The 24486-nt window shown below is 45.1% G+C and overlaps 2 protein-coding genes across 7 annotated transcripts in view; one reads left to right on the forward strand and one right to left on the reverse strand.

Annotated features, from left to right (window-relative positions):
* Window positions 1-24486, forward strand: part of LOC110535833 (ADAMTS-like 2) — a 50716-nt gene that overhangs the window by 10788 nt on the left and 15442 nt on the right. The window contains exons 6-16 of one of the 5 annotated variants that reach the window (XM_090190385.1): window positions 269-428; window positions 12955-13024; window positions 17154-17256; window positions 17688-17830; window positions 17995-18070; window positions 18397-18499; window positions 18609-18754; window positions 18967-19090; window positions 20961-21041; window positions 23006-23181; window positions 23827-24154. In XM_090190385.1, the coding sequence (XP_090046511.1) occupies window positions 17155-17256; window positions 17688-17830; window positions 17995-18070; window positions 18397-18499; window positions 18609-18754; window positions 18967-19090; window positions 20961-21041; window positions 23006-23181; window positions 23827-24154 (1279 nt within the window). In that variant the 5' untranslated portion in view covers window positions 269-428; window positions 12955-13024; window position 17154. Of the gene's footprint in view, window positions 1-254; window positions 429-12954; window positions 13025-17153; window positions 17257-17687; window positions 17831-17994; window positions 18071-18396; window positions 18500-18608; window positions 18755-18966; window positions 19091-20960; window positions 21042-23005; window positions 23182-23826; window positions 24155-24486 lie in introns of all 5 variants that reach the window. The other 4 variants (XM_090190386.1, XM_090190383.1, XM_090190384.1 and 1 more) reach the window with 4 other exon arrangements.
* Window positions 2647-6585, reverse strand: mymk (myomaker, myoblast fusion factor). Of its 2 annotated transcripts, XM_021621153.3 has the most exons (6): window positions 6160-6567; window positions 5423-5537; window positions 5038-5186; window positions 4697-4813; window positions 4384-4524; window positions 2647-4062 (listed from the first exon to the last, which is right to left on the reverse strand). In XM_021621153.3, exons 1-6 carry the CDS (start codon window positions 6292-6294, stop codon window positions 3415-3417), a joined length of 1305 nt encoding a protein of 434 aa, XP_021476828.1. In that variant the 5' UTR covers window positions 6295-6567; the 3' UTR covers window positions 2647-3414. The 2 variants fall into 2 exon arrangements, with proteins under 2 accessions (XP_021476828.1, XP_090046515.1); XM_090190389.1 differs by lacking the exon at window positions 5038-5186 and having other exon boundaries at window positions 6160-6585.

Below are 24486 nucleotides of genomic sequence, written 5' to 3' on the forward strand. Positions count from 1 at the left end.
TACAGAATCAAAGCTAAATCAAGCACATGTACTTTTGTGTTTTTTTAAACATATTTATTTAACTCCGGTCTGAGAATGGTCAAAAGGGCAGTTGCACAGATCCAGATGAACACTTCTCCTGGTCTAAAAAGAAGCCTGTTCAATAGAGAGTCTCAATTGGAAGTGCTTTGTAGTCCTTCCTTACATAGGCCAAATATGGGTGTGTACACCAGTCCCAAAGTGGTCAAACTAATTTTGGTTGATGCTCATTTCAGATGTGTTTCCCCAGAATCTGCAGTGGGCTTGACAAGATGACCCTGTCACATGACACAGATATCCAGTCTGACATCCAATCCTCAGAGGACCAGTCTGACCAGGTGGCGGAGCCGCTTAAAGCCTATGTGGCACCCCAGTACGTGTACAAGCAGATCGCCAGGATCCACCAGCAGGTACTAGACCAGGAAAACACCCAGACACTGGGACAGCAAACTCATCTACCCTCATCTAGTGAGGTCACTTAATAAAGCCCTTCAGTTCAAACTCTCTTTCCATACCTCTTATTCACAAAATCACATAAAACACTCAACTTATGCTTCACCATTGATCAGTATTTGTTTTAGTTGGGTCCTCCACCCGTAGAGATCATTAAAAGAGTCTCTCCTACTGAGCAGAGGTGCACTTCCTGTGTTGGCTGTGCCAGGTGAAGCGAGCAGTACGATTGGCCCTTGAACGGCGATAGCCTCTGCAGTATGATGGGTCCAGTCTGGCCCCCACCCGCACAGTGGAACAGGAGCAGTCTGCACTGGTCTCTAAGGACAGGCTGTACCACTGTAGGAAGTTTGGGGGGGGGTTGGAGTGAATTCCACATAAGCAGCAACACTATGGTGTTTACTACTCTTAGGGTGACATGGTGGAGTGTGGCCATAGTACTATAGCTTGAGGTTGTCATGGCACAATACTGTTCTCAAATCCAACAGGTGTCAGTAGAGGCCCAGTTTTCCTTAGTTCCACCTCACCTGTTTGGATTTACAGTCATTTATCCATTAGTCTAGATTGTCAGGGCTCAAGGATTTTCTAATGGCATTGTTTTGTATTGTTTATGTCTATAACTATGATTGACAGGCAAATGGAGACATGTAAAGGGCGTATGACAAAAAGCAAGAGGTGGGCCAGTTAGATGAAGGCAGTTCAATATGACAGATAGAAATGATGGAGAAGCTGTAGCTCTTTTGTATATGTTATATTCCCTTGAGAATTTAGTTGAATGGCAAAGGTAATGTGCCTTGGACCGTTTTTTTCCTCAACATTACAGTACATCTTTATTTTTAACAAGATCATTTAGCTGTGTAAATTTGCCTGAAAATTATGTTTTTTTCCCTTGCCAAATAAAATAAAAGATATGTATCAAGATTATAGACAAGTGTAAAGATTGAATTCACCCTGAAACTGTAAATGTATCTAGAGTTTAAAAGATTTGAATATGTGTGGCAATAATGTGGTTTACAGTGTGTACCAGTTGGGTATTGTAGCATACTGTACGTGGTGGAGACTGGAGAAGAGAGGGGGTTGTTTTGAGAGAGAAGCAGCTGCCCCCCCCCCCTGCTCTGACAGCAGCTATAGTAACAGCCGATAAGGAGATTGTGACACTCAACCCTGTAGGAAACACCCCAGCAGCATCTGATCACATGCATTCCATCCACACCAGCTATTGTTTCAATTACTGAACATACAATCATTTGTGATGAACGTACAGTACAAATTCTACTCAGGCTCCCCCCTTGCATGTATAAGACGTCATTGAGAGCAATGGCATAATCACATGCAGAGTGTGGCGTAGCAGAGAAGCTAGTTTAAAAGTACATGTTCACACAGTACGCTCGGTACCACCCAAATCTTCTCAATGGTGTCTGCCCAATGTTTGTGCAGACGACCACGGAGCCCATGCCTAGACTGATGTCAATCATCAGATGTGGTGATGATGTTGTGGCTCCATTTGGAGAGCGTGGTTGACCGCCGCCTCACAATGCGATGTCGGCGTGGGGATGGGGCTTGGTGCTTGGTTCAGCTCCCTCAGACAGTATGTGTGGGCTGCAGCCCTTGAACAAAGTGGTCTGGGACAGACAGTGGTCATAAAGGAGCTGAAAAGTGTTTCACCCCCTCGCAATAAAAGTTTAAGGTTACCGTCCTGTCAGGAATGGGAAATGCAGCCAGGAGAGCCCAGTGGCCGCCAGGTTCTACCCCAGACAAAAACACCTTTCTCTGGGCACAGGAGCTGGTGGCTTTGCCCCCAGTCCAAAAATGATTGGTGGACCGGAGGAGTTTCATTCACGTTTGGCTAGAGACTGTTTTGTCTAAGACTTGCAGAACACGTTTGTAATCTTTGGGTAGTGTTCGGAACAGGTGACGTGCAGCTAACGCACGCCGCTTTTTCCTCCCGAAGGGAAATGTAGAATTCTTGCAGTTTTATGATGTGAAGGGCTTTAAGTGGATTAGTGCTGCTTGAATTAAGTATGTGCCAGTCAGGGTGTGTATCAATGGTGAAAGAGCTGTTCTTGTGCAAAATAAAATTACTCCGATACAGGTAGTTATTTTCACATGAGGGGTGTCTGCTCAATTCCATCCATGAAACAAGGATACAGAATCATATCAAAGGAAACATCAACCATGTATTTTCAAATATTTATTTGAAAAATAATTACATACATTATAGTGAAACCATCACGGTTAAATAAAACCCTTCCCATTGCAATAAATAAGCATTATGTAAAGTTCATCATAAAAACGCTTAGCGAGAGTGAGGCTGAAAAGGAAGGATACAAAGTCGAAGTTGCTTGGTCACTCAATATATTGGAATAAATACCTGCCACCTCATTCTAAACATTCTAAAACACTGCAGTTGGTTTACAGTCTAGTGTCTGGACCGGATTCTGCTGCACTCAAATGTCTGATGCACCAGATGACATGTTTGGCACCTAGGGGATATATAAAGCGAGTAAAATGTGCTTTTACAATCTTGTAATTTTCATAACTGAATTTAACTGCATAGTTCCTTTCTCAGAGAGAGAGAGCAGCAGACGAAAGGTCCCTCCTGAGAAACATTTGAAAGACAATTTATTCATCTTGGAGAGAAAAAATGTCTGCCGCCTGTGCTACTCACAAATTTTCCAGTCAGTTTTACTGGCTTGCCTCAGGAACCCTTCTCCCTGTCACTCTCCTCATGTTTTGAAGTAAAGGGCTTCTCTCCTGTTTTCTGTACAGACAGAAGAGACAGCCATACTCTTTGTCTCCCTGGGGGCACAGGCCAGGGCTTGACCTTCGTGGATGATGTCTGTGTTCCTGTAACCCCGTATTGTATGACATCGTTCTCTCTATTTGCTTTCTCTCTGGACATCACCAAGACCAACTGACTCATAAAAGTTTATCTGTCTTGTGGGGTCACTTCCACCCATTCTGTTCTTTGAGCTTGCTGATGTCCAGTCCTTTGTGAACAGGTTTAGTGCTGCTAATATCTAGTCTGATGTCCAGTCCCTTCTCAACTGGTTTAGTGCTGCTGAAGTCCAGTGCTCTCTTAACAGTTTTAGTGCTGTTGTCCAGTCCTTTCTTAACAGGGGTAGTACTGATGATCTCCCATCCTTTCTTAACAGGCGTAGTGAAATCCAGTGCTTTCTTATCAGGTGTAGTGTTGATGTCCAATGCTTTCTTATCAGGTGTAGTATTGATGTCCAGTGCTTTCTTAACAGGTGTAGTGTTGATGTCCAATGCTTTCTTATCAGGTGTAGTGTTGATGTCCAGTGCTTTCTTATCAGGTGTAGTGTTGATGTCCAATGCTTTCTTAACAGGTGTAGTGTTGATGATCTCCCATCCTTTCTTAACAGGTGTTGTGTTGATGATCTCCCATCCTTTCTTAACAGATGTAGTGATGTCCAGTGCTTTCTTAACAGGTGTACTAGGTGGGTTGTACAGAGGGAGAGTTGGTGAGTTGCAGGCCCGTGTCCAAGGCCGCTCAGTGGGAATGGTCCAAATGTTTCGAGACGGGGTCTTCTTCTTGTCCTTCTTCTCCTTCGTAGAAGCAGGAAAAGGTGTCTGATAGAACAGAGAGAAAAGTTAGAGAAACCTTGGTAAGGAGAGTTAGAGAGACAACAAATATGTTTTGAAACAAATGTGACCATAGGAGCTTACAGCACCTTCTCTGACTAGCAATTCAGCAAGTATGTTTGTTCAACTGTAAAAGACACGGCAGCTCCGGGAACAAGCACCTTTGTAGTTGCTGAGACTGATTATCTAAGTTATAGGCAGAATCCAACTTTTCATTGAACGAGCTGAAATGAACTTGTTCTGTACGTCATGCAACATGTGCATAGCACTGAAACCCCGTGCATTGGTGAGATATAAAGGGAGACATACGCAGCAGAGGAGCGTGTAGCAGCTGAGCTTGGCGGGATTTCCGTCGGTCCCCGCGTAGCGGTTCTTTTTGGGTAGCAGCAACACGAAGGACACCGCCATAGACAGGTGGTAGAAACTGTGGACATAGGCGTAGTCCCACTCCTGACAAACAAATTGAAATCGATAAGTCACCCCCCCCCCAAATGTCAATGTTGTTCCCACTTGTGCAAGCGAAACACAGATCTCAATAAGGTGTTTTGCAGTTGACCGTCTAGTTATTGTCTTGATTGTGAATGGGGCGAGGGGAAGGAGGGAGATGGAGTTGTTCTGATACCTCGAAGTAGAAGCGGAGCATCAGAGCCAGGGCACCGAAGCAGCATCCTGGTCCCACCTGTTGAGTATATACTCTCTTCTCGGGGTAGAGGCCCCTTGTCTCTTTCATTTTCTGTAACTGAAATATCATGCACGGGATGTGTTTAGAACAAAATAGGTTAAGTTGGAGAGATAGTCACTGCAGTGTTGCTAGGCAATACCTCAACTAAGTATGGACTTCGGTGTACATTTCACATTGACGAGATTATGAGATCTCTTATCAAATTACTGTAAACATGAACATATTAGGGCATATCGTTATCAGTGTTTGTCATAGCCATATTGTAAGTTGTCTTCACACACCCATTTGACAGTGATTATGAATACTGCTGATCCTATTGGTCCAGAGTAGATCCCATAGCCCCAGCGGTCCTGGTAGATCCTCACAGCACAGGTCAAAACCCCAAACATGGTCAGAGTAGAACGCTTTGGCTCATCAAAATCCCCTAAAGCTGGAGAAGAGAGAGTGTGTGTGTGTGTGTGTGTGTGTGTGTGTGTGTGTGTGTGTGTGTGCGTGCGTGCGTACAAGAGAGTGAGAGACAGACACAGCACATGCTTCCGAACAACTGCTCAGTGGTACTGAATGCAGAACTCACGAGCTCTCTGAACATAGTTTTAGGCCACTTAACACACTCCGAGGGTAAGCCATTAAAGTGTCATGACACAACAGCGTGCTGTTTACACTCACCTATCAGTGTGACCCAGATCGAGATGGCTGTTCCGTACACGCTGAAGTACTCCAGGATCTCATACTTCATGAAACATATGATGGAGAGGCCTGGCCCATCACACGCATGGTAAATCTAGGGTGGAACACATCCCATGGGTTTCACGTACAACAGTATTACACAGCCACTTCCTTTCTGCTCGTTTCAGTTCTGATAGGACATCCTGTCTCTGGTAGGTTAGCAGAGACACAAAGTTAAAGTAAACCCACACTTTAAGTTGTAATCATAAGCACCCCTACGAAATGGCTCAAATGACTGTACAAGGGACTGTACCACAGGAGGTTGGTGGCACCTTAATTGGGGAGGATGGGTTCGTGGTAATGGCTGGAGCTTAATGATGGAATGGTATCAAATGCATCAAACACATGGTTTGATGCCATTCCATTCGCTCCGTTCCAGCCATTATTATGAGCCGTCCTCCCCTCAGCAGCCTCCACTGGTCACTGTGCAATGCATTTTCTTCAGTATTACAGTACTAATCATAGCTTGTTTGAAGTTGTCTACACAATCACTCACAAGTACAGCACACACACACAGCCCCACTCACAAGTACAGTACACACACACAGCCCCACTCACAAGTATAGTACACACACACACACAGCCCCACTCACAAGCAGTGTCAGTAACACACAGACAGCCTCCATAATACAGCAATGCACATTGTCAACATCTCAGCGTCATGCCATGGTTCTCACCGTGGTGAAGAACATGGTGAAGAAGTAGACCATGGCCTCCATGTGGAAGCCTCTCTTGGTAGCCACGCTGGCTGCAGGCAGGAACACCAGGCTACTAACGGTGGGCAGCAGCATCTTGGCAATGTAGGCTCCCATGGTGGCTAACTACAGCAACACCGACTCATTGGGTGTTGGGTATCTGGTGCAGATGATAGGTTGATCTGATCCGAGTTTTCAACCAGCAATAATCACACCTCAGCTGAATTGATATTGATACAGGCTGTCTACAGTAGTACTGCTCTGTGGCTGTCTGGCAGCGCTGGATGGGAAGATGTCCTTGAGTCCCTCAGTCCTCTACCAGTGAAATGAGAGAGCTGGTAAGTGGACAGGGAAATGTACACCACACCACACACACTCTCACACACAGCTGTCCTGTTGGAGCTCTTTAAAGTTTTCATTTGCCCCAGCGAGGCGTGTATGTGCGCTGTCGTCGTAGGACAGCTGTCTGCATACCAGGTCTGGCAGGCACGGCTGGGTGGGGAGAGTGGTCGCATGCCATGGCATTGCGGCATGTTTGTGAAGTGTCGTGTTTCAGGTTGTTAGGCTCTAATTTTCAGAGCACAAACTCAACGGAGACAATGAAAGCTTTAAAACCAAGATAATTCTGCCCAGAGGGTCAATACAACTGCATTCAGACAAAGATATGCTTTCAGCCGTGGTAGTATACAAACCCCACTTTGGGTGGAGTCTCCTCCTTATCGCTACACATTGCATCGTTATTGCTAGGCAGGGAGCTGAGTGAAATTGTCCTTAAATGGTTCCTCCTCTTGTCAGTACTGCCACGTGTGACCGTGTTCCCTGCACTCAGCCCCTCCCCAGCTTCATTATGGCCCCCCCTCATGTCTCTTTTAGAACTAATGATTGGTAATAGTTCAAGCTCAGAAACCAAGCCTATCAAGGTCAATGGTGAGGCACACGTTAGATTCAAAGCGCTGCCGTGGGTTTCGTTGTGGTTGTATGACTGTGGTTGAGAACCTCCGTCTCTTGTGGCAGTCACTCCAGACAAGTGGCTCTGTTAGTGTCCCGTACAGAGAAACACTGCTCGTCTGAATTTGCCAATGGTGACCATGCAATACCAGTCCACCCCAGGCAGCACTCATAAAGTACTTCTATGAGTATGTATTGTACATTGGATCAATGTTTTTCCACAGCCAATTGTGAAGTAGTAAATGTTAAACTCGCATGGATCTAATTAAATGAGGAGGTCACGGTCGAGAGGGAGCTCTTTAAGCCTTTCGAAGTAGCTGGTGGTGCAGCAGTTGCCCTCTCCTCTCCTTCTCTCCTCTGTTCCTTCTCTCCTCTCCTCTCCTCTCCGCTCAGCTGTTGCACCTGCCCTGTGGGGCTGACGGGGGGAACACAAAGGGTGCAGTGTAGTTGGGAACACACCCCACGCCTCAGATTCCTGGAGGGACTCCGTAACATGAGCACTCGGGACATGGTCAAACCGGCACTCTCAGGCTCGGCTTGGGGACCCCTATTGGCTGGACCCTGCGCTCTGTCAGTATCCTTTCTATACCAGCCCATAGTTTTTATTTTATTTTATTTTTTAACCTTTATTTAACTAGGCAAGTCAGTTATTAACAAATTATTATTTACAATGACAGTCTACCAAAAAGCAAAAGGCCTCCTGCGTGGATAGGGGCTGGGATTAAAAATGTAAAATAAATAAAGATATAGGACAAAACACACACCATGACAAGAGAGACAACACATCACTACATAAAGAGAGACCCAAGACAACAACATAGCATGGCAGCAACACAACATGACAACAACATGGTAGCAACACAACATGGCAGCAGCACAACATGGTAGCAGCACAAAACAAGGTACAAACATTATTGGGCACAGACAACAGCACAAAGGGCAAGAAGGTAGAGACAACAATACAGCCAGTACAACAAGTACAGCCTTTGGAATTTGGAATGATCCCTGGAATGGGGTGGGCTGGTCCCAGGATTCTGAGGTTGAAGTTTGTTCAAGTTGGAGTTTGTTGAGAGTACAATGTGAGATCAGGGGGATAGCTAACAAAATGAAAGTGTGTCATTGTTACTTTCACCCCAGCAGGCCCATGCCCCTGCTCAGTCCCTGTCTAAACATGGGCATGGACGGTAGTGTGGGAATGTGGCAGCCAGGGACTTCCTGTAAGCATCTGAGAAAACACTGGGCTTCCTTTTGATTTTCTCATAAATAGTTCTGCCCTCTGCCCTCTAGTTCTTTTATAAATAATTGAAAAGTAGATGTTTTAGTTAGTTTTCTCTGTGAGCGCACAATTACAAAAAAGATATTAGTTTTAAAGCTGTGGGAATGTATCCAAAGTACAGTGCATTCGGAAAGTATTCAGACCGCTTTACTTTTTAATCATTTTGTTACGTTACAGCCTTATTCTAAAATGTATTAAATATTTTTTCCCTCATTAATTTACACATAATATCCCATAATAACAAAACAAAAACAGGTTTTTGAAATGTTTACAAATGTATAAAAAACACGGAAATCTTACATTTACATAAGTATTCAGACCCTTTGTTGAAGCATCTTTGGCAGCGATTACAGCCTCGAGACTTCTTGGTTATGACCCTATAAGCTTGGCACACCTGTATTTGGGGAGTTTCTCCCATTCTTCTCTGCAGATCCTCTCAAGCTCTGTCAGGTTAGATGGGGAGCGTCGCTGCACAGCTTTTTTCAGGTCTCTCCAGAGATGTTTGATCGCGTTCAAGTCCGGGCTCTGGTTGGGCCTCTCAAGGACATTCAGAGAATTGTCCCAAAGCCACTCCTGTGGTGTGTTGGCTGTGTGCTTAGGGTCGTTGTCCTGTTGGAAGGTGAACCTTTGCCCCAGTCTGAGGTCGTGAGCACTCTGGTGCAGGTTTTCATCAAGGATCTCTCTGTACCTCTCTCCCTTCATATTTCCCTCGATCCTGACTAGTTTCCCAGTCCCTGCTGCTGAAAAACATCCCCACAGCATGATGCTGCCACCACCATGCTTCACCATAGTGATGGTGCCACCACCATGCTTCACCATAGTGATGGTGTCAGGTTTCCTCCAGACATGGCTCTTGGCATTCAGGCCAAAGAGTTCAAGCTTGGTTTTATCAGACCAGAGATTCTTGTTTCTCATGGTCTGAATGTCCTTTAGGTGTCTTTTTGGCAAACTCCAAACGGGCTGTCGTGTGCCTTTTACTGAGGAGTGGCTTCCGCCTGGCCACTATACCATAAAGGCCTGATTGGTTGAGTGCTGCAGAGATGGTTGTCCTTCTGTAACGTTCTTCCATCTCCACAGAGGAACTCTGGAGTTCTGTCAGAGTGACCATCGGGTTCTTGGTCACCTCCCTGACCAAGGCCCATCTCCCCCAATTGCTCAGATTGACCAGGCGGCCAGCTCTAGGAAGAGTCTTGGTGGTTCCAAACTTATTCCATTTAAGAATGATGGAGGCCACTGTGTTCTTGGGGACCTTCAATGCTGCAGACATTTTTTGGTACCTTTCCCCAGATCTTTGCCTCAACACAATCCTGTCTCGGAGCTTTATGGACAATTCCTTCGACTTCATGGCTTGATTTTTTTCTATGACATGCAATGTTAACTGTGGGACCTTATATAGACAGGTGTGTGCCTTTCCAAATCATGTCCAATTAATTGAACTTCAATCAAGTTGTAGAAACATCTCAAGGATGATCAAAGATGCACCTGAGCTCAATTTCGAGTCTCATATCAAAGGGTCTGAATACTTATGTAAATAAGGTACGTCTGTTTTTTATTTGTTATAAATTTGCCAACATTCTAAAACCCTGTTTTTGCTTCATCATTATGTGGTATTGTGTGTAGATTGATGAGGACTTTTAAAAAATGCAATCAATTTTTGAATACGGCTGTAACGTAACAAAATGTGGAAAAAGTCATGGGCTCTGAATATTTTCCGAATGCACTGTATATTTGGAAAATATCATAGATATACTTATAGAACAGTATAGTATATAGAATAGTATAGAATAGTTTTGTGTATAAACTGTTATTGCGAGTGCATTGTGCCCCATTGAGAAATGATTTCCAGGGCACGTGCATACGTGTGTGTGTGTGTGTGTGTTGGTATGTAGGTATGTAGTTGTATTTTGTGTGTGTGTCAGTCTGTGTCATCTGCTTGATGATGTGTAGGTCTGCCAATCTGTCTGGCTGTCTGACTTGCTGCCTGCCTGTTTGTCTGTCTGTCTGTGAGCATGAATGTGTCTGTCTAAAGTGCAGTACAAGCCTGAATAAACCTGGGCTGTGAGCCAAGAGGACATCAGAGAATTTTATGACAGCTCCTCTCCTCTCCTGCTGAAGAAGAGCAGTCTCTGTGCTTCTAAACTCAGAAGAAATAGGTTGGAATTTGAAAATATAAGACTATAACCTTTGAAATGGATTGGAAATCAATTTACCAGGTACCTAGATGGCTGATATACATTTAAGAGAAATGAAAACGTTTAAAAATAAAATCTCACAAATGAATAGAGGTTTATCGCTAAACAATTCAGATAGGTTTTATAATTCCGACTTTAGACATAAAAATTATAATGCACAGTAAATTACGTTTTTTCGTGGGTTGTTACATCTCAGTTTGAGAATACACCTTTTTATTCTAGAACATTTCTCTCACTGAAAGAGTGTCATCGACCTAAACAGTGTATATTTATTTTCCAACTTCTGTGGAGGGGAAAAACACACTTTTTTCTTGTCTGTGTGTAGCCTACTAACCACAATGTTTCCAAAATGTTTCTCCACACAACACAACACCTAGGGACTATTGTTAGCCCTCCACGACCCATTTCCTCTGTTTTCCTCCTCTATTTAGAGAGAGAGAGAGATGGAGAAAGAGAGACACACAGAGAGAGACACACACAGAGAGAGCGAGAGACAGAGAGACACAGAGAGAGAGAGCATGCTTCTTGACTTGCAGACTGTGCAGTTCTCCCCCTGAACTACTGTATGTCTATCACCATATAAATCTGTGATGGCATGGAGGATGTGATTGATGCCTAGCAGTGTAGTGTAGCAGAGCAGGCCTAATGCACGTAGCAGACACCGAGGCAGCGCAACAGAGAGAACATGTGGCTGCTGGGTGCAGACGTCGTGGGCAGGCATGGTGGTCCTCCCTGTCCCAGCGTGTCACTCTCTCTCTCCCTGCTGCTCGATACATTCTAGAGACTCAACCTCTGTGTGTGTCTCTCTCTCTCTCTTTCTCTCTGTGCTGCTCAATACATTCTAGAGACTCAACCTCTGTGTATGTCTCTCTTTCTCTCTGTGCTGCTCAATACATTCTAGAGACTCAACCTCTGTGTATGTCTCTTTGTCTCTCTTTCTCTCTGTGCTGCTCAATACATTATAGAGACTCAACCTCTGTGTCTGTCTCTCTCTCTTTCTCTCTGTGCTGCTCAATACATTCTAGAGACTCAACCTCTGTGTCTGTCTCTCTTTCTCTCTGTGCTGCTCAATACATTCTAGAGACTCAACCTCTGTGTCTGTCTCTCTCTCTCTTTCTCTCTGTGCTGCTCAATACATTCTAGAGACTCAACCTCTGTGTCTGTCTCTCTGTCTCTCTTTCTCTCTGTGCTGCTCAATACATTCTAGAGACTCAAACTCTCTCACTTTCACCATAGATTTTCTTTTCTCTTTTTCATTCACTCTTGGTTCATGTAGCTTTCGATATGCATATGCTTTCTAATGGAAATATTTGTTGAGATATTCTGGATTCACCTCAGAGATAGGTAAAGACCTGCTCTGAAACTCATGACATAGGTAGGCCATTTCCAGGTGTGTTCTCTCCATATAGAAACATATGAGATGAAAGAGGGGAGCACACAGGGCAAGACACCAGCATCTGAGGAGGAGATGGAACAAAGGACGTGAGGGGGACTGATAAGATGGGGTGATGGGAGGCCTCCCGGGTGGCGCAGTGGTCTAGGGCGCTGCATTGCAGAAACACTGGGTTTGAGCCCAGGCTCTGTCGCAGCCGGCTGCGCCCGGGAGGTCCATGGGGTGACGCACAATTGGCCTAGCGTCATCCAGGTTAGGGAGGGTTTGGCCAGTAGGGATATCCTTTTCTCATCGCGCACTAGCGACTCCTTTGGCGGGCCGGGCACAGTGTGCGCTAACCAGGTCGCCAGGTGCACGGTGTTTCCTCCACCACATTGGTGCTGGCTTCCGGGTTGGATGCCCGCTGTGTTAAGAAGCAGTGCGGCTTGGTTGGGTTGTGTTTCGGCGGACGCATGGCTTTCGACTTTCGTCTCTCCCGAGCCCATACGGGAGTTGTAGCGATGAGATAGTAACTACTAACAATTGGATACCACGGAATTGGGGAGAAAAAGGGGGTAAAAAAAATATGGGGGGTATGGGGGGGGGGGTCGCACTGTGGGAAACAGCGACTTCCTCTGTCTGTCTGCCAGTGGAGCGAAGTGGAGTGGAGGGGGAGAGCAGAGAGAGAGAGAGTTGAGAGAGCAGAGCGAGAGAGCTGCCAGGCTTGGCTTTGGGCTGTCAATGGGACAGAGTCCCCACCACATACAGCAGCAGCAGAGGCAGGAGAGGCAGACCCCAGTGCTTGGCACTGGGCAGGAGCCTCCTGTTTGTCTAGGCGTTCCTCCCTACTGCCACTCTCTTCCTGCTGCTCGGAGGAGGAGGGGTGGGGGGGGAGGAGGAGAGGGGCTGAGGGAGGGAGGGGAAGAGGGATGCAAGGCACACACCTTACCTCTCTCCCTCTCTCTCCCTCTGCACACACATCTCTACAGCACCACCACCACCACACCACCCACTCTGACCCGGCATCACACAGCTCGGCGGCCCCTGGACTGCAGCTAGGTGAGTGGGTAAATATTTACACTCCTCCAGCCTGTCTGTGTGTTTAAGTGTGTATACGTGTGTGTGTGTTCATATGTGATTCTGTGTGTGTGTCTGGCGTTTTGTGAGGTGGCAGGCGAGCCAATGGGACTTGTCTCCTGTTCCAGACCAAAACAAATCCTCACAATGATGTTTACTTTCCTACAGCGGTGTGTGTGTGTGTGTGTGTGTGTATGTGTGTGTGTGCGTGTGTATGTGTGTGTGTGCTGATGCCAGACTCTGTCTGGAGAGCTCTCTGTTGCTGTGGGAGAGACGGATGAGGTGAAGGTTTCATGCTAATTCAATTTCTGAAAGTGATGTAATAATTTGGTGCTCCCAAATGAAACTGATTTGGAAAGGTGATAATGTGTCATATAGTTTACCACATGCATTGTGTTCTGATGATGTAAGTTGTTCTATCTAAGAAAGACAAGTGTTCAGCCATGTCTAGGTCATAGGTATCCAGTTAAAAGTGTGAAGATGGTCAGATCTTGTTCTCGGGGAGGCGACTGCAGCCGCATAAGAACCTTGAGTAGAAAATGTACACAAATGATGACACCATGATTGTGGCGTCAGTGCAGCAACAAGCACCAGTCTAAGAGAGAATCCGTGTACATTCTGTAATATTACATTTTAATTGCTTGGAGTTAAAGGAGTGGGGATTGTTTTTGGGGAAAAAAGCACATGGAAATGTACCATATCAGAGCAACAGATACATAGGGTAATGTACCATATCAGAGCAACAGATACATAGGGTAATGTACCATATCAGAGCAACAGATACATAGGGAAATGTACCGTATCAGAGCAACAGATACATAGGGTAATGTACCATATCAGAGCAACAGATACATAGGGTAATGTACCATATCAGAGCAACAGATACATAGGGAAATGTACCGTATCAGAGCAACAGATACATAGGGTAATGTACCATATCAGAGCAACAGATACATAGGGAAATGTACCATATCAGAGCAACAGATACATAGGGAAATGTACCGTATCAGAGCAACAGATACATAGGGTAATGTACCATATCAGAGCAACAGATACATAGGGTAATGTACCATATCAGAGCAACAGATACATAGGGTAATGTACCATATCAGAGCAACAGATACATAGGGAAATGTACCATATCAGAGCAACAGATACATAGGGAAATGTACCGTATCAGAGCAACAGATACATAGGGTAATGTACCATATCAGAGCAACAGATACATAGGGAAATGTACCGTATCAGAGCAACAGATACATAGGGTAATGTATCATATCAGAGCAACAGATACATAGGGTAATGTACCATATCAGAGCAACAGATACATAGGGTAATGTATCATATCAGAGCAACAGATACATAGGGTAATGTACCATATCAGAGCAACAGATACATAGGGTAATGTACCATATCAGAGCAACAGATACATAGGGAAATGTACCATATCAGAACAACAGATACATAGGGTAATGTACCGTATCAGAGCAACAGATACATAGGGAAATGCACCGTATCAGAGCAACAGATACATAGGGAAATGTACCATATCAGAGCAACAGATACATAGGGAAATGTACCGTATCAGAGCAACAGATATATAGGGAAATGTACCATATCAGAGCAACAGATACATAGGGACATGTACCGTATCAGAGCAACAGATATAGGGAAATGTACCATATCAGAGCAACAGATACATAGGGAAATGTACCGTATCAGAGCAACAGATGCATAGGGAAATGTACCATATCAGAGCAACAGATACATAGTGAAATGTACCATATCAGAGCAACAGATATATAGGGAAATGTACCGTATCAGAGCAACAGATATAGGGAAATGTACCATATCAGAGCAACAGATACATAGTGAAATGTACCGTATCAGAGCAACAGATACATAGGGTAATGTACCGTATCAGAGCAACAGATACATAGTGAAATGTACCGTATCAGAGCAACAGATACATAGTGAAATGTACCGTATCAGAGCAACAGATACATAGGGTAATGTACCGTATCAGAGCAACAGATACATAGTGAAATGTACCGTATCAGAGCAACAGATACATAGTGAAATGTACCGTATCAGAGCAACAGATACAGGGAAATGAATAGAGTGGCACTAGTGAGATGATCCACCTGTTGCTTTTTCCTGTTAATGACACAGCTCCAGGAAGTTTCCCTGGTAAAGGAGGAATACCACCAGCTGCTCTGAGGAAGGTAGGCTGTTTGGAAGTGCATCAGTGTGAAGGAGAAGTATTTGTTAGCTAGACCATTACTCACAAAGGACACATCAATTGCTGTTATGGTCACTGAGGGAAATCAATGTACGCAGAATGAGGTGTGGAACAAACTAGTGGAAGGCACTCTATCACAAAGATGACTGAGTCCCCAAAGTGGTGTTTACTCGAAACAATGTCTAAAATGTCACTCATTCTGCAAATACATACCACATGCACTCTCTCTCTCTCCACTCCAAAACACCAGTGTCCTCTCTTATCCTTCTCTCAGCCATGTCTCTGTGTGCACTTTGTATAAGCAGAGCGAGGTCAAGGACTCGTGGAGAGCAACGGGCGATTGAGTGGGAGCAACATCAATTTTCCACTTCACATATGAACGTGAGAAGGCTGCTACGAAAGGACGAAGGAGGAAGGAGCCCCAGTCTGGTTAAACAGCTCCTCCAGAAAGGATGAGTCTGCCTGGGCCTTACATCCAGACCAGACAGCCCCGATCCGACCGGCCCCAGCTCCCCACAGCCTCCCCAGGGATAGCCTGCTGTCTGTCTGCTGCCTGTGAAAGAAAAACACCCCTCCTACCCTGAACAGGGGGCCCCAGGGGGGCAGAGGGCCGGGAGGGGAAAGGGGGACGCAGGGGGGTGTGGCTAGGGGGGAGACGCGCAGGGCTGTGTTTACTCTCCTCTGTGGCCCTGTGAAGCCATGTGAGGAGGAAGGCCTGTCTCGACGGCGACAGACTGCATGGTCTGTGGGAGAGAGAGAAAGGGAGAGCGAGAAAGAGAGGCATGGGAGAGGGAGAGAGAGAAAGGGAGAGCGAGAAAGAGATGCATGGGAGAGGGAGAGAGAGAAAAAGAGAGCGAGAGAGTTTGGCAGCTGGACACGTTCCAGCTGTGTCTGGGAGGATAATGAACTCCAGGTGTTCCAGCGGGTAGTTTAAGACACCTGTCACCAATATTTAGTGCCAGAAAAAGCCAGACTGCAAACAGGGCTAGACGATCTGTTTGCTTATTTTAAGAAGCCTACCTAACTGGAGTTGTGGGCCTGATGAGGAGGAGAGGTGGGACAGGGGGATGTGCAAGGGGGCTTTTTCTAGAGTCAGAGCGTGTGTATGTCACTGACCTGATGTGTGTATCACGTGTGCGCGTGTGCGTGTGTGTGTGTGTGTGTGCTTGCATGAACGTGTGTATGTTACCTTACAGTAAACGTCTGGGGCAGCCGGTGCATTCACACTAAGGTGGAGGAAACAAAGGCCTACCTGTGTGTGGAAGGGCTAGGCCTTCAGTTAGGAAACTTACCTTAGTCTCTCCAGCATTGAGCCTTGTTTGACATGCTGCTTCCATGTTCCAAATCCTGTCTCCAACACCTGTGCTCACTCAACAGCCTGTCTTTGTCACCACCTGTCTGCGTCTGAAGGTTTTCATCCAAGTACACGGTGATTGCCAGCGCACTAAAAAGTCTGAAGACATTTACGTTGAAGCCCACACAGATGTGGCACGAATAGCTTTCCTCTGAAACACTTTTAAGTGCTCTCCCTTGCAAGGACAGTAGATCCCTGATATACGCAAAAGCTAAGGACGGTTATAAAAGCCTGTTTTATATCACAGCATACAGATATCCAAATGTTGTATTGGAATTGGGACTGGTGATCTGTGAACTGAGTTTACGTCGCACTAATCGTACAGTGCATTATGCCCTTAGTTAGGGGTCTGCTGTCTCAGATATACCAATGCAAGTTCATTAAAGATGTCTTTTCATTTCCACAGTGTTCTTCCCATCCTATTTGTCTGTACCTAGTTCAGGTTTATCGGTGTGAGTCTTCAGCTCCTACCTTTCTGTCCCATTGAGGTCTTTCTGTGTATTTGATCGTGTCAGGATGAGGATCTGGTCGTGGGAACAATGTGGGGAGACCAGCCTGGTGCTACTGGGGTTTCTCACCTTGGCTTTGTCTGTAGGGAACCTCTCAACCAGGGGACAGGTACGCTTGTCCCACTCTCTCTCTCTCTCTTTCTCTACATGGTACATGCTCGCCCAACTCAGGCCTCTCTCTTACACACACACACACACACACTCTCTATCACTGGCATCATTTCAGTCGGTCAGTCAGTCAGTCACACTGCTTGTCTGTTGGTCTGTCTTTCTCTTCTTCTCTATTTGCCAGTTGTTCCCTCACTCACTCTTGCTCCCTCTTTCTGGCCCTCGCATCTCCAGACTATTCTTTGTTACATGTCTTCTTATAAAAACCCACAGCTGTTTTCTCTCACACCTTTTACAAGGAGAGCACAGTACATATCACTTGTCTCCACTTAACCCAGATTGGCAGAGTGGCTAGACATGCTTATAATTAGTCACAGTGTGTACAGGGCCCTGTTCTGCTGCTTCTCTCTAAGGGTTCTGTGTTGTGTCTAGGAGGAAGGGGGAGCCTCCAACAGTCTGGAGGACGAGCTGGAGTCCACCACATACTGGTGGGGGGAGTGGGCCAAGTGGACCGCCTGCACACGCACCTGTGGAGGGGGGGTTATGTCCCAGGAGAGGCACTGTCTCAAACAGAGGTCAGTCCGCTGACAGACCGTTTCGATTCTATACTGTTCTGTTCTATTCCATTCTAATCTAACCTGTTCTATTCCATTGTATTCTATTTTACTCAATAAAGGTGTTATTTATCTTCAAATCTCAACATGCAGGTTTACTAAATTCATTCATTTTCTATCCAAAGAAAGAAAGCAGCCGCTGCTAGAGACAACATGACCTGCACTGGCACTTCGAAGAAATACCTCCTCTGTAACACCAAGGTTAGCATGCATCTATTACTGCCACCCCGTTTCCTGCCGTTAGCAAAATACATGTTGACACAACACTCCACAACCCGAAGCCTATGATGCAGAAGTCAATGTAGACAACACAGCTTTTTTTGTAATCAATTGAGATTCAAAATTGCTTAAGGTTTAGTACAGCGGCCACAAAGCCTGGTCCTGGAGAGGTACAGGGTGAACGGCCTTTTTGTCCTAGAGTTGTCACACGTTGTCACACCCTTTCATAATATATTGTAAAACTATTCTAAAATTAAAAATACATGAAGCAGACAGAAAAGTGTGTGTATATTTTCTTTCTTGTGCAGGACTGCCCTTCCTCTGGGAGAAGCTTCAGGGAAGAGCAGTGCTGGTCGTTCAACTCACAGGTCTACAATGGCAGGAACTACCACTGGAAACCCCTGTATCCGGGTAAGACCCATAATAAACCCACTCAGCTCTGTGTCACTCCCTCCTGTGTGGCCTGTCCTCGAAGCTCGTTATTACACTGTGACTGACCTTTGTATCCATCCATCTACAGATGACTATGTCCATATCTCCAGTAACCCATGTGACCTGCACTGCACCACGGCCGACGGCCAGAGACAGCTGATGGTTCCTGCTCGGGACGGAACGTCCTGCAAGTACAGCAACTACAGAGGGGTCTGTGTAGACGGCAGATGTGAGGTCAGGGAACGCTTGTTTCTTCATCTGCTGAGGAGATTGCTTTGCATATTCTGTGAGAATGGCCGAAATGCTTATTATCCTGGTCACATGATAGTGTCAATAAAATAATTCAGTTTACTTGCTATATTCCGTGAGTGTCATACGTTCAACTTGCTTTGCATGTGCTGAAATGATTCAAAATGATCCTGTTTGTCTTAACATCATTTCTGCAGCCAATCGGGTGTGATGGAGTACTTTTCTCGCCCAACATGCTGGATAAGTGTGGTGTGTGTCAGGGGGATGGCAGCAGCTGCAGCAGGGTCAATGGAAATTTCCGCCGCGGGGCCACCACTTTGGGTAGGAGTGTGATCAACCACAAACTGAGATAGTTTGGGTGTGTGGATGGATGGATGGGTGGGTGGCATGGAAAGAGGGTACTGATGGAGGAGATATCTCTCCATCTATTCCAAACCTTGAGCACACCTATCTGGGATGAGCCCCACAAATACAGTAGGGCAAAAAAGTATTTAGTCAGCCACCAATTGTGCATGTTCTCCCACTTAAAAAGATGAGAGAGGCCTGTAATTTTCATCATAGGTACACTTCAACTATGACAGACAAAATGAGAAAAAAAATCCAGAAAATCACATTGTAGGATTTTTTATGTATTTATTTGCAAATTATGGTGGAAAATAAGTATTTGGTCAATAACAAAAGTTTATCTCAAAACTTTGTTATATACCCTTTGTTGGCAATGACAGAGGTTAAACGTTTTCTGTAAGTCTTCACAAGGTTTTCACACACTGTTGCTGGTATTTTGGCCCATTCCTCCATGCAGATCTCCTCTAGAGCAGTGATGTTTTGGGGCTGTTGCTGGGCAACACGAACTTTCAACTCCCTCCAAAGATTTTCTATGGGGTTGGGATCTGGAGACTGGCTAGGCCACTCCAGGACCTTGAAATGCTTCTTACAAAGCCACTCCTTCGTTGCCCGGGCGGTGTGTTTGGGATCATTATCATGCTGAAAGACCCAGCCACGTTTCATCTTCAATGCCCTTGCTGATGTAAGGAGGTTTTCACTCAAAATCTCACGAAGGTATTCATTCTTTCCTTTACATGGATCAGTCGTCCTGGTCCCTTTGCAGAAAAACAGCCCCAAAGCATGATGTTTCCACCCCCATGCTTCACAGTAGGTATGGTGTTCTTTGGATGCAACTCAGCATTCTTTGTCCTCCAAACACGACAAGTTGAGTTTTTACCAAAAAGTTTTGGTTTCATCTGACCATATGACATTCTCCCAATCTTCTTCTGGATCATCCAAATGCTCTCTAGCAAACTTCAGACGGGCCTGGCCATGTACTGGCTTAAGCAGGGGGACACGTCTGGCACTGCAGGATTTGAGTCCCTGGTGGCGTAGTGTGTTACTGATGGCTTTGTTACTTTGGTCCCAGCTCTCTGCAGGTCATTCACTAGGTCCCCCCGTGTGGTTCTGGGATTTTTGCTCACCCGTTCTTGTGATCATTTTGACCCCACGGGGTGAGATCTTGCGTGGAGCCCCAGATCGAGGGAGATTATCAGGGGTCTTGTATGTCTTCCATTTCCTAATAATTGCTCCCACAGTTGATTTCTTCAAACCAAGCTGCTTACCTATTGCAGATTCAGTCTTCCCAGCCTGGTGCAGGTCTACAATTTTGTTTCTGGTGTCCTTTGACAGCTCTTTGGTCTTGGCCATAGTGAAGTTTGGAGTGTGACTGTGAGGTTGTGGACAGGTGTCTTTTATACTGATAACAAGTTCAAACAGGTGCCATTAATACAGGTAACGAGTGGAGGACAGAGGAGCCTCTTAAAGAAGAAGTTACAGGTCTGTGAGAGCCAGAAATCTTGCTTGTTTGTAGGTGACCAAATACTTATTTTCCACCATAATTTGCAAATAAATTCATTAAAAATCCTACAATGTGATTTTCTGGATGTTTTCTCTCATTTTGTCTGTCATAGTTGAAGTGTACCTATGATGAAAATTACAGGCCTCTCTCATCTTTTTAAGTAGAACTTGCACAATTGGTGGCTGACTAAATACTTTTTTGCCCCACTGTATGTCTCTGAAAGACAACTATAGCCGGTTAGTCTGACAACAAGCTCAATATGTGCTTCTTTAGCCAACTCTTTTGATGTTCAGGCTATTTAGTTGCAGGTAAAATGAAGTCATCATAATGTTTCCTGTCTCCAAGGTTACTCCTTCATCACATCAATCCCTGAGGGCTCCTGGGACATTCAGATCATTGAGAGGAAGAAGTCAGCTGATGTTTTGGGTGGGTACTTCCTTCTTATCCTGCTCACCATGCCATGTATACACACATCTCTAATGTTCGCTGTTGGTACGGTGTGATGTTGTTATGTTGCATATAAGGTGCAAAACATTTATTCAAGATTTTCAGAAAATACAGCAATGGGATCCCTATTAATCAACTGAAATTAAACTCTGATGATCTACAGTCTGAAGTTTACATAAACCTTAGCCAAATACATTTAAACTCAGTTTTTCACATTTCCTGACATTTAATCCCACTAAAAATTCCATGTCTTAGGTTAGTTAGGATCACCACTTTATTTTAAGAATGTAAAATGTCAGAATAATAGTAGAGATAATTATTTATTTCAGCTTTTATTTCTTTCATCACATTCCCAGTGGGTCAGAAGTTTACATACACTCAATTAGTATTTGGTAGCATTGCTTTTTAAATGGTTTAACTTGGGTCAAACAATTCTGGTATCCTTCCACAAGCTTCCGACAATAAATTGGGTGAATTTTGTCCCACTCCTCCTGACAGAGCTGGTGTAACCGAGTCAGGTTTGTAGGCCTCCTTGCTCGCACAAGCTTTTTCAGTTCTGCCCACACATTTTCTATAGGATTTAGGTCAGGGCTTTGTGATGGCCACTCCAACACCTTGACTTTGTTGTCCTTACGCCATTTTGACACAACTTTGGAAGTATGCTTGAGTTCATTGTCCATTTGGAAGATCCATTTGCGACCAAGCTTTAACTTCCTGACTGATGTCTTGAGATGTTGCTTCAATATATCCACATAATTTTCCTACCTCATGATGCCATCTATTTTGTGAAGTGCACCAGTCCCTCCTGCAGCAAAGCACTCACAACATGATGTTGACAAACTCGTGCTTCATGGTTGGATGGTGTTCTTCGACTTGTAAGCCTCCCTCTTTTTCCTCCAAACATAACGATGTTCATCATGGCCAAACAGTTCTATTTTTGTTTCATCAGACCACAGGACGTTTCTCCAAAAAGTAAGATCTTTGTCCCCACATGCAGCTGCAAACCGTAGTCTGGCTTTTTATGGCGGTTTTGGAGCAGTGGCTTCTTCCTTGCTGAGCGGCCTTTCAGGTTATGTCAATATAGGACTGTGGATATAGATACTCTCGTACAAGTTTCCTCCAGCATCTTCACAAGGTCCTTTGCTGTTTTTCTGGGATTGATTTGTACTTTTCACACCAAAGTACATTCATCTCTAGGAGACAGAACGTGTCTCCTTCCTGAAAGGTATGACGGCTGTGTGGTCCAATGGTGTTTATACTTGCATACTATTGTTTGTACAGATGAACGTGGTACTTTCAGGCATTTCGAAATTGCTCCCAAGGATGAACCAGACTTGTGGAGGTCTACAATTTTTTTTTTAGGTCTTGGATGATTTCTTTTGATTTTCCCATAATGTCAAGCAAAGAGGGACTGAGTTTGAAGGTAGGCCTTGAAATAAATCCACAGGTACACCTCCAATTGACTCAAATTATGTCATTTAGCCTATCAGAAGCTTCTAAAGCCATGACATTCTTTTCTGGAATTTTCTAAGCTGTTTAAAGGCACAGTCAACTTAGTGTATGTAAACTTCTGACCCACTAGAATTGTGATACAGTGAATTATAAGTGAAATAATCTGTCTGTAAACAATTGTTGGAAAAATTACTTGTAAATGTCCTAACCGACTTGCCAAAACTATATTTTGTTAACAAGAAATCTGTGGAGTGGTTGAAAAACTTGTTTTAATGACTCCAACCTAAGTGTATGTAAACTTCCGACTTCAACTGTATATACTTTTACTTCCTTTGCGATCTCTTGAATTGACTGTATCCATGTATGGTCATGTATGGGGAGGAGAAATTCCAGTGTAGGGTGAACATCAAAGATATTACCTTTTCTGTAGAGTCAACCAACTGGTCCTCCATCCCCTCAATGAGACTATGTTCTATCCTATCCCCCCACAGCTGTGACCGATCAGGCGGGGAACTTCTTCTTCAATGGGAACTACAAGGTGGACAGCCCCCAGAACTTCCATGCGGCGGGGACCGTCTTCAAATACCGGCGGCCCATGGATGTGTATGAGACGGGGATCGAGTACATCGTAGCCAAAGGGCCCATCGACCAGGCCATCAATGTTCTGGTACTGTAGCCTGCTGAGGTCTGCTCTGCTCCCTCCCCTCATCTGGCAGCCAGGGCCTCTGGGTAATGTCTAGTTTAGGAGTAGTGTACACGTATCCAGTAGCTTGCAGGTGCAGGGTAGAAGAAGGAAAAGTTCTGCAAGATAGATACCTGCAAACTGATAATGCTCCTTCATTTTCATTGCGGATCTTTTCGTGTTAATGCGTTACACAGTAAAACTTCAATAGTGTACATGTATCTTATCTTTTCTTTCATGGCCTCACTCACTGGCAATCAAGCCCCATGTCTGAATGAGTGCAGGCAGGCTAGACGGCTGACTCTAACAGCAGTCATGTACTGTACAGTATTTACTGTATATGTGCAATTGACTGAGTTTGATAGGAGGGAGGAGGGAATGGGTGAGCTCTCGGTCTCTGGTGCTATGCTGGTCTGTCTCTGCTGCTTGCATGTTCTCTCTTAAGTCATCCAAAAAAAGACCTTGGCAAAAACCTGGTCAGTAATAATTCTGTTTGACTGTGCTGTATTTGTGCACGATGTAGTTTATTACGCAGAGCATTACCTCTGGTGTAAGACACTGTAAAAGAGAAGTATAACCAACATCATTTAATCCCCCCCCTCACTCACTCACTATTTTGACTCCTCATAGGTGTGGAACCAGAATGGTCGTATCCCTTACATCACGTACGAGTACACCGTCCTGAGAGAGTCCCTGTCCCCTGTCCCTCAACCTCCCGTCTACACTGGCCCCGACAGCACCGCCCCAGGGGTTTCCGTGGAAATGGGCAGTATGGTGGCCCCCAACGGGAGCACGTATGACAAGGTGGCCCCTGAGACCCAGAGGAACCAGGTGCTGAAACAGGGGGCCAAGGCGGCAGGGGCCGAGGGCCAGAAAGGCCAGGAGACCAACGAGGTGTATGAGGAGACAGGAGCCATCGACTGTCACCAGGACAGCCCAACCCCACCACAATGCACAGGTAACACCAGCATACTAGAAACCAAAAAAACAATTCAATTAACATAACACAAATAATCCTAATTATACATAACCCCAATGCACAAGTGATTAACGCAGGTAACTGGGAGGGAGGGAGGGAGGGTGGGAGAGAGAGATTTGTTCTCGACTTGCAGACTGTGCAGTTCTCCCCCTGAACTACTGTATGTATCTCCATATAAATCAGTTCACCACTCAGATATCAGATGAGATAAAATGTTGTTTTAAAAAAAAGAGAGTCCTCGCTGCTGGCCCTTTGGAGTCCTGCATTATTCACAGGAGTATATACAAAGAGGAGCTGGGGGAGATGAAAAA

This window comes from Oncorhynchus mykiss, chromosome 11 (assembly GCF_057628025.1).
Source record: "Oncorhynchus mykiss isolate SJ-2025 chromosome 11, ASM5762802v1, whole genome shotgun sequence".
NCBI classification, from domain to species: Eukaryota; Metazoa; Chordata; class Actinopteri; order Salmoniformes; family Salmonidae; genus Oncorhynchus; species Oncorhynchus mykiss.